We start from the raw sequence: 12,896 nt of genomic DNA on the forward strand, positions 1-12,896 counted from the left end.
TCTTCTGCAGTTAGATTTTGCTCCACCTTCAGACACCAGTAACTAACTTGGTTAGAGCAAAGCACTTATCCTCTTAGAGATTCTTGTGAAACACATCCATTTCATACAACAAACATTCTATTCTGTGTTCACAAACCCCACCCTTAATATTCATTACAGTCTTGTCAATGATAAAACACAGAACACTGGGGAATCTTTGTGCAAAACTGTTGAGAGAGTATGTGGATAGCCTGAGGCAAAACTCCAGCCCCACTGGGCAAAAGAACTCAAGTGTGCATTCTTTTTCAGATGGGTGAAGGGGATTTGCTAAGGGTTGAATTATCTTCTCCCCATCTCCTCAATTTGTCACTTGAAGTCCTAAAACTCAGTACTACAGATTGTAACCGTATTTGGAATACAGGTTGGTGAGGTGTAATTATTTAAGTTAGCATGAGGTACAGTAGAGTTGGCCCCTAATTCAATATGACTGGTGTCCTTATAAAAAGGGAAAATTTGGACACACACACACACACACACACATACATGAAGAAGAACATGTGAAGATGGATGTAGAGATGCTTCAACAAGCCAAGAAATGCCAAAGATTGTCAGAAAACTCCCAGAAGCTAGAGATAGGAACAGATTCTTCCCTCCAGCCCTCAGAAGGAAACAACCCTGCCTTACCTTGATCTTGGACTTCTAGCCTTCAGAATTGTGAGACAAGTACTTCCTGATGTTTAAGCTACTTAGTTTATGGACTTTGTTACTGTTGCCCTAGAAAACTAACACAAAATTGTACTCCCATCATTATCTCTGACAAGTAGCAGATTCTTTTCGTTCAGATATAACTCACCTTCACTATTTGCCCAGTGAGTTAAAAATGCTAAAACTCAAATGACCTGTAATAGGAAGAGAACTTAAAAGATACCATGGGTGACTGGACATGTCTGGGCTTCTTTTACTACACCTAAGGCCTCTTCCATCATGTAGATTAAAGAAAGCTGAGTGATTTTGATTTTTCTGGATTTCTCCAAAGAAAATATACAAATGGCCAACAAGCACATGACAAATTGCTCAACATCACTGATTATTAGAGAAATGCAAATCAAAACTACCATGAGGTACCACCTCACACCAGTCAGAATGGCCATTGCTAAAAAGTCCACAATTTACAAATGCTCTTGAGGGTGTGGAGAAAAAGGAACCCTCCTTCACTGTTGGTGGGAATGTAAATTGGTACAACCACTACGGAAAACAGTATGGAGGTACCTGAGAAAACTATACATGGAACTACCACATGACCCAGAAATCCCACTCTTGAGCATATATCTGGCCAAAACTTTCCTTGAAAAAGACATGTGTACCCTTATGTCCATTGCAGCACTATTCACAATAGCCAAGACATGGAATCAACCCAAATGTCCATGGACAGATGATTGGATTAAGAAGATGTGGTGTGTGTGTATACACACACAGACACAGACACACACACACACACACACAGACACACACACACACACACACACACACACAATGGAATACTACTCAGCCATAAAAAAGAACAAAATAATGCCATTCTCAGGAACATGGATGGAACTAGACACTCTCATACTAAGTGTAGTAAGTCAGAAAGAGAAAGAAAAATATCATATGACATCACTTATATCTGGGATCTAACGGCACAAATGAACCTTTCCACAGAAAATAAATTCATGGACTTAGAGAACAGACTTGTGGTTGCCAAGGGGGAGGGGGAGGGAGTGGAATGGACTGGGCTTCTGGGTTAAATAGATGCAAACTATTGCCTTTGGAATGGATAAGCAAAGAGACCCTGCTGTATAGCACTGGGAACTCTAGTCACTTACAATGGAGCATGATTATGTGAGAAAAAAGAATGTATACATGTATGTATGACTGGGTCACCTTGCTGTACAGTAGAAAATTGACAGAACACTCTAAACCAGCTATGATGGAAAAAAAATTATTATTTAAAAAAAAATAAAGCTGAGTGAGCTGCCTCCACAGTTACCCAGCACTTTTCTTGTTTGCTACCACCCCATGTAATTGCTGATATCTCAGCCCAGCTGCTGAAAGGAAGCATCACTGACTAAGTCACAGTCCTCCCTCTCCAGTCTCCTAGAATCCCAGCAAACAGCGCAAGGAATGGACAAGAAGGGGGAGTGGAAAAAAATACAGCAAAAAAGTCAAGTAAGAATCAAACAAAACTAAAATAGACCAGAAAAAAAAATACAAGGAGAGATACAAGGAGAAAGGAGAATAACACAGGCACAGCTGGCCAGGAAAATAACTGCTGAAAGGAAAGACCTAAAAGCTGTGGGTATAGATCCCCAGGATAATCACTGTATTGTTCCAGGAAGCCATTAGCAAATTAAAATTCTGCTTGTGATCATAGTATGTTTACATCTTCACAAATTATTTCTGGAATTCAATCATCAAACTTCCTGCTTGGTGCTTATTTTTTTATGGCCAGTTCTATAAACAAAATCTCTGTGATTCCATATGAGTTAACATGGAACACTAGGAGTTCCCATCGTGGCTCAGTAGTAGTGAACCTGGCTAGTATCCATGAGAATGTGGGTTCTATAATTGGCCTTGCTCAATGGGTTAAGGATCCGGTGTTGCTGTGAGCTATGGTGTAGGGCACACATGTGGCTTGGATCTGGCACTGCTGTGGCTGTGGCGTAGGATGGCAACTGTAGCTCTGATTCGATCCCTAGCTTGGGAACTTCCATATGCCACGGGTACGGCTCTAAAAAAAGAGTAAAAAATAAACCCTTAAAAAAAAAAAAACCCTAGAATGATGATGCCAAAGGACTCAGAAATCATTTAATTCAATTATTAAGGTGTACAGAGAATTTAACAGTATTGTCCAATATCACACAGCCTATACCAGAGCTAGGCCAAAAGATTTTGTAAATATTATGATTTATGAAGAATTGAGGTGGATTTACGCCAAAAAAATATTTTTAAACTTAACTGCTTTTGAATCCTCCCATCTCCATAGTGTTTTTAAGATATTAAAGAAGAAGCCTTTAGATAGCCATCTGGGAAATTTCAACCTAGAAAATTCCCAGAACATAATATAAGAAACTAAGATAAGCAAAAATTTATTCTAGCTAAAATGTTTATTTGAAAACTATTTCAAATATATTTTTACGTAAATGTATCTTGACCACCTAAATTTTAAATATCTTATTAATAACTACAATAACACTAATCTAAAGTTAATAATAGCATTTGCTGTGTATTGCTAGGCAGGCTTCTAAGTGCTTGATGTATGTTACCTTACTCAGTCCTCAGAATACTGTATGCTTTGGTCTCATTATTTATTTACCCAATTTTGCTGATAAAGACATTGAGGCAGAAAGACAGTATCTTTGCTCAAGGTCACACTATTGATGAGGGGTAGGACCAAGATTTGAACTCGGACAGTCTAACTCCAGAACCTGTCTAGTGAGCCCTGATATCAGACCATTCACCACCTTAGGAAGCAATATGCATATCAGTGCAGATTTATCCCTAATAAGTGGTAAGGGTGTGATTTTATCCAGGTCTAATATGATTTAGTCAATGCTCTTTCCTAACACAGCTATACGGCCTCTCACATTAGCATACCTTTTTTTCTTTTTTCAGCTTTTAGAACATTAAGTGGCTGTTCTTGAGTCTGGATATACAGGGTTGAAGCTTAACTTCAAATACAACAGATTAAATTTTGAGGGTCATAACCAAAGGATGTGATTCCACAGTTGACACAGAAAGTTGTGACTCTTGTTGGTAATCTTTAAAATATCATTTAAAAACCTGCTGCAGGAGTGATGGTAGGAAAACGTCCCACAATCTGTCAACAGAAATGCCAAAAATTGATTCTTTATGCTTAGTTTGGTTGATAAAATATGTCTTTAACAAGCCATCATTACCAGCCCTGCTGTCACTCTAATTAGCAGCTGCTAACAGAAGGGAGCCGTGTGAAGTTCCAGTGCAACACAGGCACCATAGAAGCAGCATAGGAAGAGGATGCTTAAGCACCAGCCCACCAGCCCTGGCATAAACTGCCAGGATTTGCTGGAGGACATTGGCTCCTTCATCACTCCTAGCTTGTGTGCTGTACTCGTTTCTCTTCATTCCCAGGAGACTGTCTGGTTGAGGGAACAGGCACTAGCCCAGGAAGCTTGAGGACTGAGTGTCAGTCTTAGAGCAGACTTGGACTGGCAGAGGACCCCCGACAGGGTGGGCATCACCCATCTGCCTCCCTAGATCCTCTCAACACCCCAGAGTGAGGGCAACAACTAGTTTACAGGTGAGGGAATTGAGATTCAGAGAGTGAGGTAATTCCATCAAGGTCACCAAAGATGGTATTCAGCCCAGGTGTGCCTGACTGTAAAATCGTCACGTATACTCGACCAACTTGCCTCTAAAGTCACTTTAAATCCTCCACATCTCAGATTCTTCAAATATTAAAACAAGAGTATTTTGCTAAATCAGTATTCTCTGTGTCATGGAGCCCTAGGAATTCTTCAAAAGGAGTCTCAGAAGTCATTTTTGGAAGGAAGTCCAAGGAGGCAGGGCCCAGACAGCTGCCTACCCCTGATGTATGTGTCCATGTGTGTGTGTGTGTGTGTGTCTCTCTCTCAAACACACACACTCACACACTCACACACACACTGAGCAGTGCCCTCTCAGCTTTAACACCTATGGTCAGCATGATAAAGGTATAATGACTGTGGTAAATCAAATCAGTCAGAGGAGATTTTGAATTCACCTGGCTGGCTCTACCCAGAAATCATCCAGTGCCTTTGAAAGAAAAGGTGGGACCCTTCACAATTGGAAAAGCATTTGTGAAGCATCTGTGATGATGGCCTTCTTACCAAAGGCCTGGTAGTGAGAAAAAAAGTCTGTGTTTTCTCCTCTTTGTGGTCACTGTTCTTTGAGGGTTTCAACTAGTCAGGGATGAAAGTGATGTGGCATTTGTGGTTTAATTCTAACTCTGTGTTTGTCTCATCCTCTCTATTTATTTTGCCTCATCTTCTTTTTACTCTGTACACCTCCAACCCTGATTTCTTCTCCTGGCCCCAAAGCCAGGTGATGACAGGAAGTGAGTGGTATGTACCCATAAGAAATTAGTGACTTCATTTACCCCTTCAAGTCCTGCCTTCCCTTCCCCCAGCCTGTATTCCTACACATCAGTGCCTTGGTGCTTAGTTGGCCACTTGCAGAGAAGCATCTTGATGAACACACGGAGAGCCAAGGCTTGCTTTTTCCCATCCCTGTAGCTCATATCCCTTTCACTAGAAGCTACATATGTGGAAAAGAATAAAGCCAACAAAAGGCAAATATTAATCATGGTGACAGTGATCATACCTTACTTAAAACGCTTATTAAGGGATCCTTTACATACCATAAAATTCACTCAAAGTTTGCAATTCACTGATTTTTAGTAAAGATACAATTATACAACTGTCACCACAATTCAATTTTGTAACACCTTCATCAACCCCAAAAAGATACCTCAAGTTCATTTGCAGTCACTCCTTGTCCCCACCCCTAGCCATGGTCAGCCACTAATCTACTTCCTGTTTTTTATAGATTTGCTTTCTCTATTTCATATGTATGGAATCATATACTATGTGATCCTTGTGACTGGCTTCTTTTATTTTGCATACTCTTTTTTGGAGGTTCATTTCTGTTAGCATGTCTCAGTACTTCGTTCCTTTCTACCTATTTTTTTGATTTGATTTTAGGGCTGCACTCATGCCATATGGAAGTTCCCAGGCTAGGGGTTGAATTGGAGCTGTAGCTGCCGGCCTACACCACAGCCACAGCAACTTGGGATGCAAGGTGCATCTGCAACTTACACCACAGCTCACAGCAGGGCCAGATCCTTAACTCACTGAGTAAGGCCAGGGTTCAAACCCATGTTCTCATGGATACTAGTCAGGTTCGTTACTTCTGAGCCATGATGGGAACTCCCCTTTCTGCCTTTTTGAATGGCAGCATTACATAGAGGAAAGATCATGGATTTCAGAAGTATGCAAACACGGGGCCAAATTAGAGTTGTACCACTTCCCAGTTGTGTGACTTTGGCAATTTCCCTAACCTCTCTAAGCCCCATGTGTAGACTGAGGTTAATAATCCCTCCCTCAGTGGATTATTCTAGCAATTAAATGGATTGTGCCAGCAAACAAGGGTCACTAAAGAGATCTAGTCTTTCTGGCAACATTCCCCAGTAATCTTTGCTTTTCTCACCCCTGCATCAAATCGTAAAGTGAATCCTACAGCCTCCCTACCAGCCTTCACATAAAGCTTGAAATGGGAGCCCATGTAACTAGCAACACGATGAACAGAAATCCTCCAAGGGGAATCACATCATTCATTAATGGAGCCCAGATGGTGAGGAGCCAAAGGGATTTCCTTCAATCATATTGCTGTCATTTTTAGAAAGAAGGTTAAACTGAATTTCACTGTTATTTTAAGGAGGGAAATGTTTTGAATTCTACCTATTACATTCTATAGAGTTGGTCTTAACTTTGCAAGGTTCTGAGAAGAACTTATTTTCCCACTAATTCTTATAAAATTGATTCCAATAACATCACCCCTCGAAAAACATATACACAAGTAGTGAAGGGCTACGACTCCCTGAGGTAAATAAAAAAAAAAAAATTCATCTCAGAGCCTCAGAACTCAACTTTTATCCAATAGTTTCCTTCCTAAACCTTCAGATTTCATGTGTAGAGAAAAATAGACTAAACTGAACTCCTTGTTCATTTCTCCGGTCCATCTTCTCTGATTAGAACATGTCATTGATCTTAAAGAAATCCTGGAATATAATCCCACCATGTAGTCTTAGACACAAAGTTTACAAAGATGTGATTCCCCAGCCCTGAGCATAAAATTCTCTGCTCTAAACCTGTTTCCTTCTGAATCATTATTTCTCTACAGTTTTTAATCCACCATGATTCCCCTTTATGTTTCTAATTGTTTTTCTCCCTTCTCTCAGATTTCTCACAGCTGCATTTCTTCCCCAAGTTTCTTTTTTTTTCTTTTTTTGTCTTTTTGCCATTTCTTGGGCAGCTCCCCTGGCATATGGAGTTTCCCAGGCTAGGGGTCTAATCCGAGTTGTAGCTGCCAGCCTACACCACAGCTCAGGGCAACACCAGATCGTTAAGCCACTGAGCAAGGGCAGGGATCGAACCCGCAACCTCATGGTTCCTAGTCGGATTCGTTAACCACTGCACCACGACGGGAACTCCCCCAAATTTCTTAAACACAATTCCCTTCTACCTCCTAGACTCACTCCCAGATTCACTTCCTATTAAGTCCAGTATAACAGTTAAAGCCAAAAACGGTAATATTTTTCAATAGGCCTACTAAATAAAATAGGTTAGCAACATGTTTATCTCTCACTGCAAGGAGATTAGCACGCCGTATCATTTATCATAAGATGTTTGTTGTCCAATGTAAACTAATTATTGAGAGGCAAGATATGGCTTTCTTTCTAATATTTATGTACCAACAATTGTCACTGTACATTTAATGATATTAAAGATAACAAAGTGTGGTTCCTTCAAATAAGTAAATTAGATCTAATTCCTGTAAGTGATCAATCTGCAACATTATCAGGTGAGTCTGACTAGAACTTCTACTGTGATAAGACCATACTCAAAAAGACAATAGATAAAAGCTATGTCCAGACTGAAGCAAACACTTAATATATTTGCATAAAGATTCCTATGTTTCCTAGTTCTTGGTACTTATCTAGAAAACTATTAACAAAAATCCAAGACTAACTTTTCTCCCAATATTGAGAGATCAGGAAGGAGTGAATGGGATCTCAGGAGAGAAGTTTTCACTCACTGTCTTATCACCTAAAATAGGCATGAGAATCTATAAATGTGATAAAAATAAATAAAAATAATTGGGGTGGGCACAAACAGGTTAAATTTAATTATACGTGTGAATTTCCCCAATCTTTAAAAAGCTTATGTTAAAACTTCCCTTTCATACACTACAGTGAAGAGAGTAATTTATATCCAAGACTTTATTTTAGGGATTTTATTTTAAATGGTATCACAGGAATTTATGTCATGGTATAAATAGTTTAGTATATCTGGGATTTAGCAAAGATGTTTTCCCTGTTGTCTAGGCCTTCTAGGCAATAGATGTTTAGCAGCAGATGACAAAATAATCTTGAGGCATGAAGACTTAACTTCACTCTGATGCCCAAATATTCCACAAGAACATCTTAAGCCCCCAATTCCAGTATATGACAAGCATATTGAAAGTTAATTTAAAAAATCACTTAATGACCCAAATCTTCACTATATGTACAAAAATCGCACAACCATGGATTCTACTTTGCCCTATAGATTGATGATAGTTCTCTAGAGAATCCTGATATCAGGTGACTGGTTAAAACACCACATTTTCAGAGATGACCTCTGTGGCCTTGGTCACCATAAATATCTGTCAGCATCCAAGCATCATGTATATGAATTGGCAAGCAATGCAAAGAGTCTCCTACCCTGAGATGGCAGCAAGTTTCTGGTGTGCCTGGCGGGCCATTTCACAGCCTTTGGTTCTCGTCTTGTGCATTTCCGCCCGAAGTGAGGGGCAGCTGACTGAGACGTCCCCAATAGAAATGACCAGTTCTCGGTACAGGGCCACTTGCGTGTTAAACTCTTGGACAAGCTGGAAAAGAAGCGAGTTTCTTTCATCACTTATCTTCAGAAACTTTCCTATTTTGTTGTACCTGAACAAAGGCTTTCACTGACCCCTGAGGCACCTTCCCACATCCCCTGCTGAGGAACCTACAGATTGTTAAAAATTGAGGCACAAGCATGTAAGTTCTCTCTGTCCAAGGCAAATGTTTATTTTTCATCTATAAGTCTGGTCATGGAAGCTCTATTTCCAGACCCACTTGCCTTCAGCCTTTCAGACTCAGTTTTTGAAGAGTGAGAGCATATTTGGAGAGCTACCATGACACTCCCAGCTCACTAGAGAGTGATGCTGGGAACTCTCACATAGAATACTCTCCACTAACTGCAGCTAGGATGTGGATTTGAAGTTGTCTGGAGATAAAGGCCAAAGGTGGGATGTGTTAGGCAAACCATTCTCCTCTAGCAGAGCCAATGAACTGCAACAGCTCTGGAGCCTGAAGGAAAGACCCGTCCACAGCCTCTGCCCTGGAACCTTCCTCCCCTCTGCAGCGCCCTGAGCGCTCTGTTTGGGTTTGTTTGGTACTGTCTCCCCACAAAGCAGCACCCTCACCTACCCAAGCCCTCCTTCCCTGATGAGCCAGCCAGTTTCCCCTGTATTTCTCATCTGCCATTCTCTAAGGGGGTAGAGGCATGACCTCCACCGCTGACCCCAAGACCCTTGCCGCCGCACTTCTTTGCGGGGCCATTAGGACCCGGGTGTTACCCGGAATCTGGGGGAACTGCAGATTTAAAAATAGTGCATGTGCACGTGATCGGCATGGAGGAGCTGAGGGTGGCGGAGTGGCTGGCACTCAAGCAAACAATTAACATACACGGTTCCCCCACCTCGCCAAAAAACAAACAAACAAAAAAAGAGGCGCATTTTTCACCTACCATCTTGCAATCGTCCAGGGCTCGTTGGGTTTTGTGGGCGCTCTCGGAGCCGCTGCCCCTGCGCTCCCAATCCCCGCTCTGTAGCGGGGGCTTGCTGATCTGGAAGATCGAGGAGCGGGTGGACCGGCTGGGGCGCTTTTTGCGCCCATTCGGTGCAGAACTCATGCATACACATCCACCAAGCCGAAGCCGCTGGTGCAGTGCGCCCCGGCGCGGGCGGCCCGGTTGTTGCCCTGCGCGCCGCCGCCAAGCAGCCGGAGCTGGACCGTAGGCACAGCGCTCACAGGGTTGGGGCTGGTTGCGCGGGTGGGTAACCTTCAGCTTGAAGGAGAGCCGGGGAAGCGCTGGCTGTGCCGTGCAGCATCGCTTCCACTAGCAGCGAGGAAAGGGCTCGGTGAAGTTCTGCTCAGCAGCACTGCCGGCCCTGTCCCGGGAGTTGGGCGCTGGCGCGGGCTTCCACTGCCTTCCCCTCGGCATGGATCGCAAGGCTGGGCGAGAAGGAACGCGCCGCCCGGCGGTTCCGAGTTTCCATTCAGATGGGGGAGCAGCTTTCAAAGCCTGAGCTGCCAGGTGGGGGGTGGGGGGAGCGGGGGAGAGTGTCGCTCTAGCTTCGGTGTCTTCCTGCAGTGGCGCTCCGTTCGTCGATCCCCTCCCTCCCCCTTCGCCAGGCCTGGAGGGGCTGGCAGTCCCCGAAGCAGGCAATTGGTCTAATCCGCTCTCTTGATCCCTCGTCTCCACGGGGCTTGTCTGTTTGAGGATCCCAAATGAATCCGTGGCGGGACTGGCAGACGCAGGGAATCGGTCCCGCTGACGTTGTTCGCGGCCCCGCACATTGATAGGACGGGATTACTAATGTGATCCATCCATACAACCCCCTCCCCCAGCCACAGTTTATGCACTTAGCCAATCAAATCCCCGGGAACATCAATTGCAATATTACTTCATCTGCTCTATTATTAGAAACGAAAAGTGTCATCAGAGTGGAGCACATTGCCACATGCTGGGACCTAAACATGAATTTCAGATCAACCAGTGTGGGTTTGAGGCCCTCACCATTGGAGACATTCTGGGGCTGCAGATTAGCAAAGCCCAATGAGGAGGGGAGTGAGGTTTTTGCTTCAGAAGGAACATCTCTTGCTAACAGTTTGTACAAATAGCTTTCTTTCCCTGAGTTTTGTTGTTACTGTTGTGTTATGCTTTTGTCTTTGTTCAGGGAAGGGAAAACAACAGATAACAGAAGGCAGGAGGCCTTAAGTCAAATTGGTCCTCCTTCCATCCCATTTTCATTAGAAAAGCCCAAGGTCTTCCATTTCAGAGTCTGGAGACCAGCTCTGAGAGTTTGCCAATAGGGGTTTGAACAAGTAAGGACCAACAGGCCTCCTTGGACACTCAAAACGACTGTTCTCCTTCATGAAAGGTCTTTGACCCAGAGGCCCATGCAGGTGGCCTGGGAAAGTGGGAATCGTGACTGCATGAAAGGGGGTCCCAGAATGAGTTCCTGGGCCATTAAGTTCACCCTTACCACTGACATCCTAAGACTCTTCTGGGAGGAAGAGAGGTAGAGCGGGCATCAATGGCAATGCTCTGAGAATGCTTGCTCCCATGAATGGTTTGTTTGGAGGGGACCGATAAAGAAGCCTACCACAGGGGAACTAATTTTGTGTTGAGAAGCCTGATAAAGAACAAAAGGGGGGTTTCTGTCAATCTCTTAAGGGATTATGGCGAATACACAGGAAGGGAAATCCAGAAATAGCCAAGAAGGCTAACGCCATAAGAAGATGTTTCTAGAATTTGTTTTACAAGGACAGGTATATATATCAGGGTAGTATAATAAGGAAGATATTTGTCTTTGTCTTCAGATCCTGGCACAGATCTCCTAAAACTCTTGTAATTTCCTGAGTAATAAGGGTAATGGGAGCCTCTTATCATCAGAAAGACCAAGCCTTGATTAGATGTTTGAAACTTTCATTCCCCCATTTTCCCCCTAACTTCCCCAGAGGGGAGAGGGGCTGGAGATTGGTTTGATCATGAATAGCCAATAGTTTAGTCAATTATGCCTACATAATGAAAACTCCATTAAAAAAAATCCGTAAACAATGGGGTTCAGGGAGTTTCTGGGTTGGTGAAGATCTGCGGTTGCTGGGAGGGTGTGTGCTCAGAGAGGCGAAATGACAGCTCTGTGCCCCTGCCCCCAACCCTCCCACCATACCCCATGCATCCCTTCCTGAGCTGTATATAATAAACTGGTAAGTAAAGCCCTTGCCTAAGTTCTGAATCGTTCTATCAAATTATCACATCTGGGGGTGAGTGGAGGGTTGTGTGAAGCTTTGAATTAATAGTTGAGTTGGACAGAAGTGTAGATAACCTAGGGATTCGATACTTGTGACTGGTCTCTGTAGTGAGGGCAGATTTGTGGGAATGAACCCTTAAACCTGTGGGGTCTGATGCTAACTCCAGGTATTGAATTGTAGGACACCCAAGGTGGTGTTGGAGAGTTGGAGAAACAGTGTTGAGAAAGAGATCATGTATTTGGACTGGGGAGGAAAGAAACCTAACAGGGTAAGTCAGAATGAATAATCAGCTGTATTTGCATAGTACTTCACAAAAGATTGAAAGCCAGTTTTTCCTAAGAAGTCAGGGGTGGCAGGGTGGGGGGGTGGACTGAGACATCAGCCCTCACCCCAGACCTTCATGTGCTACTATTCTCCAGGTGTTAGATGGTCCAAAGACCAGAGGAAGGGCTTTACTGTTGGCTGAGTCTCCATAAATATAGGAAGATAAAAGAGATTAACTCTTAGCCAACTCTCTGACTCTTCCTCTTTCCCTCTGTTTCAATTTTGTACTTCATGTGTGTAGGGAGGAGAGGTTAAGAAACACATCAGGTATTTTGGTGAAAATTCCTGAAAGTTGGTAAGTAAGTAGTTGGGATGCTGAAGGAAAACTTTGAGAAAGGATGGATAATACTCCTTTGTAAATTAAGTCCTGTGATATAGACCCTTTTTGTCACCACTAACTACCTCTCTCTCCACTACCAAACTTAAAGTCTGCTATAATGCAAGGTTGGTGGTGCTCTAGAGAATAAAGGGAAAGGGACACCTGTGTGTGGATTTAGGACAGAGAGAACAGGACACTGGAGGTCAGTCTTCTGGAAATCTTGCACCACCACTCTGCTAGTTCATGCCCTTTTCCTGTAGGGAAATAACTGCCACCAGATTTGAGCATCTCCAAGCTCCTCAGTAGTGGGTTTCTACTCCAGCTAAAACCATCTGGTTTCTACTCCCCCTTTCTTCTGCATAGAGAAAATTTCAA

The 12,896-nt window shown here is 43.2% G+C and overlaps 1 protein-coding gene across 1 annotated transcript in view; it reads right to left on the reverse strand.

The window, feature by feature from the left end:
- Positions 1-10,440, reverse strand: part of RGS7BP (regulator of G protein signaling 7 binding protein) — a 102,014-nt gene extending 91,574 nt beyond the window's left edge. The window contains exons 1-2 of the mRNA XM_047753518.1: positions 9,588-10,440; positions 8,519-8,685 (exon numbers count right to left, since the gene is read on the reverse strand). Of these exons, the coding sequence (XP_047609474.1) occupies positions 8,519-8,685; positions 9,588-9,752 (332 nt within the window). The 5' untranslated portion in view covers positions 9,753-10,440. The remainder of the gene's footprint in view (positions 1-8,518; positions 8,686-9,587) is intronic.
- Positions 10,441-12,896: the final 2,456 nt, after the last annotated feature.

Source organism: Phacochoerus africanus, chromosome 1, assembly GCF_016906955.1.
Source record: "Phacochoerus africanus isolate WHEZ1 chromosome 1, ROS_Pafr_v1, whole genome shotgun sequence".
Classification (NCBI taxonomy): domain Eukaryota; kingdom Metazoa; phylum Chordata; class Mammalia; order Artiodactyla; family Suidae; genus Phacochoerus; species Phacochoerus africanus.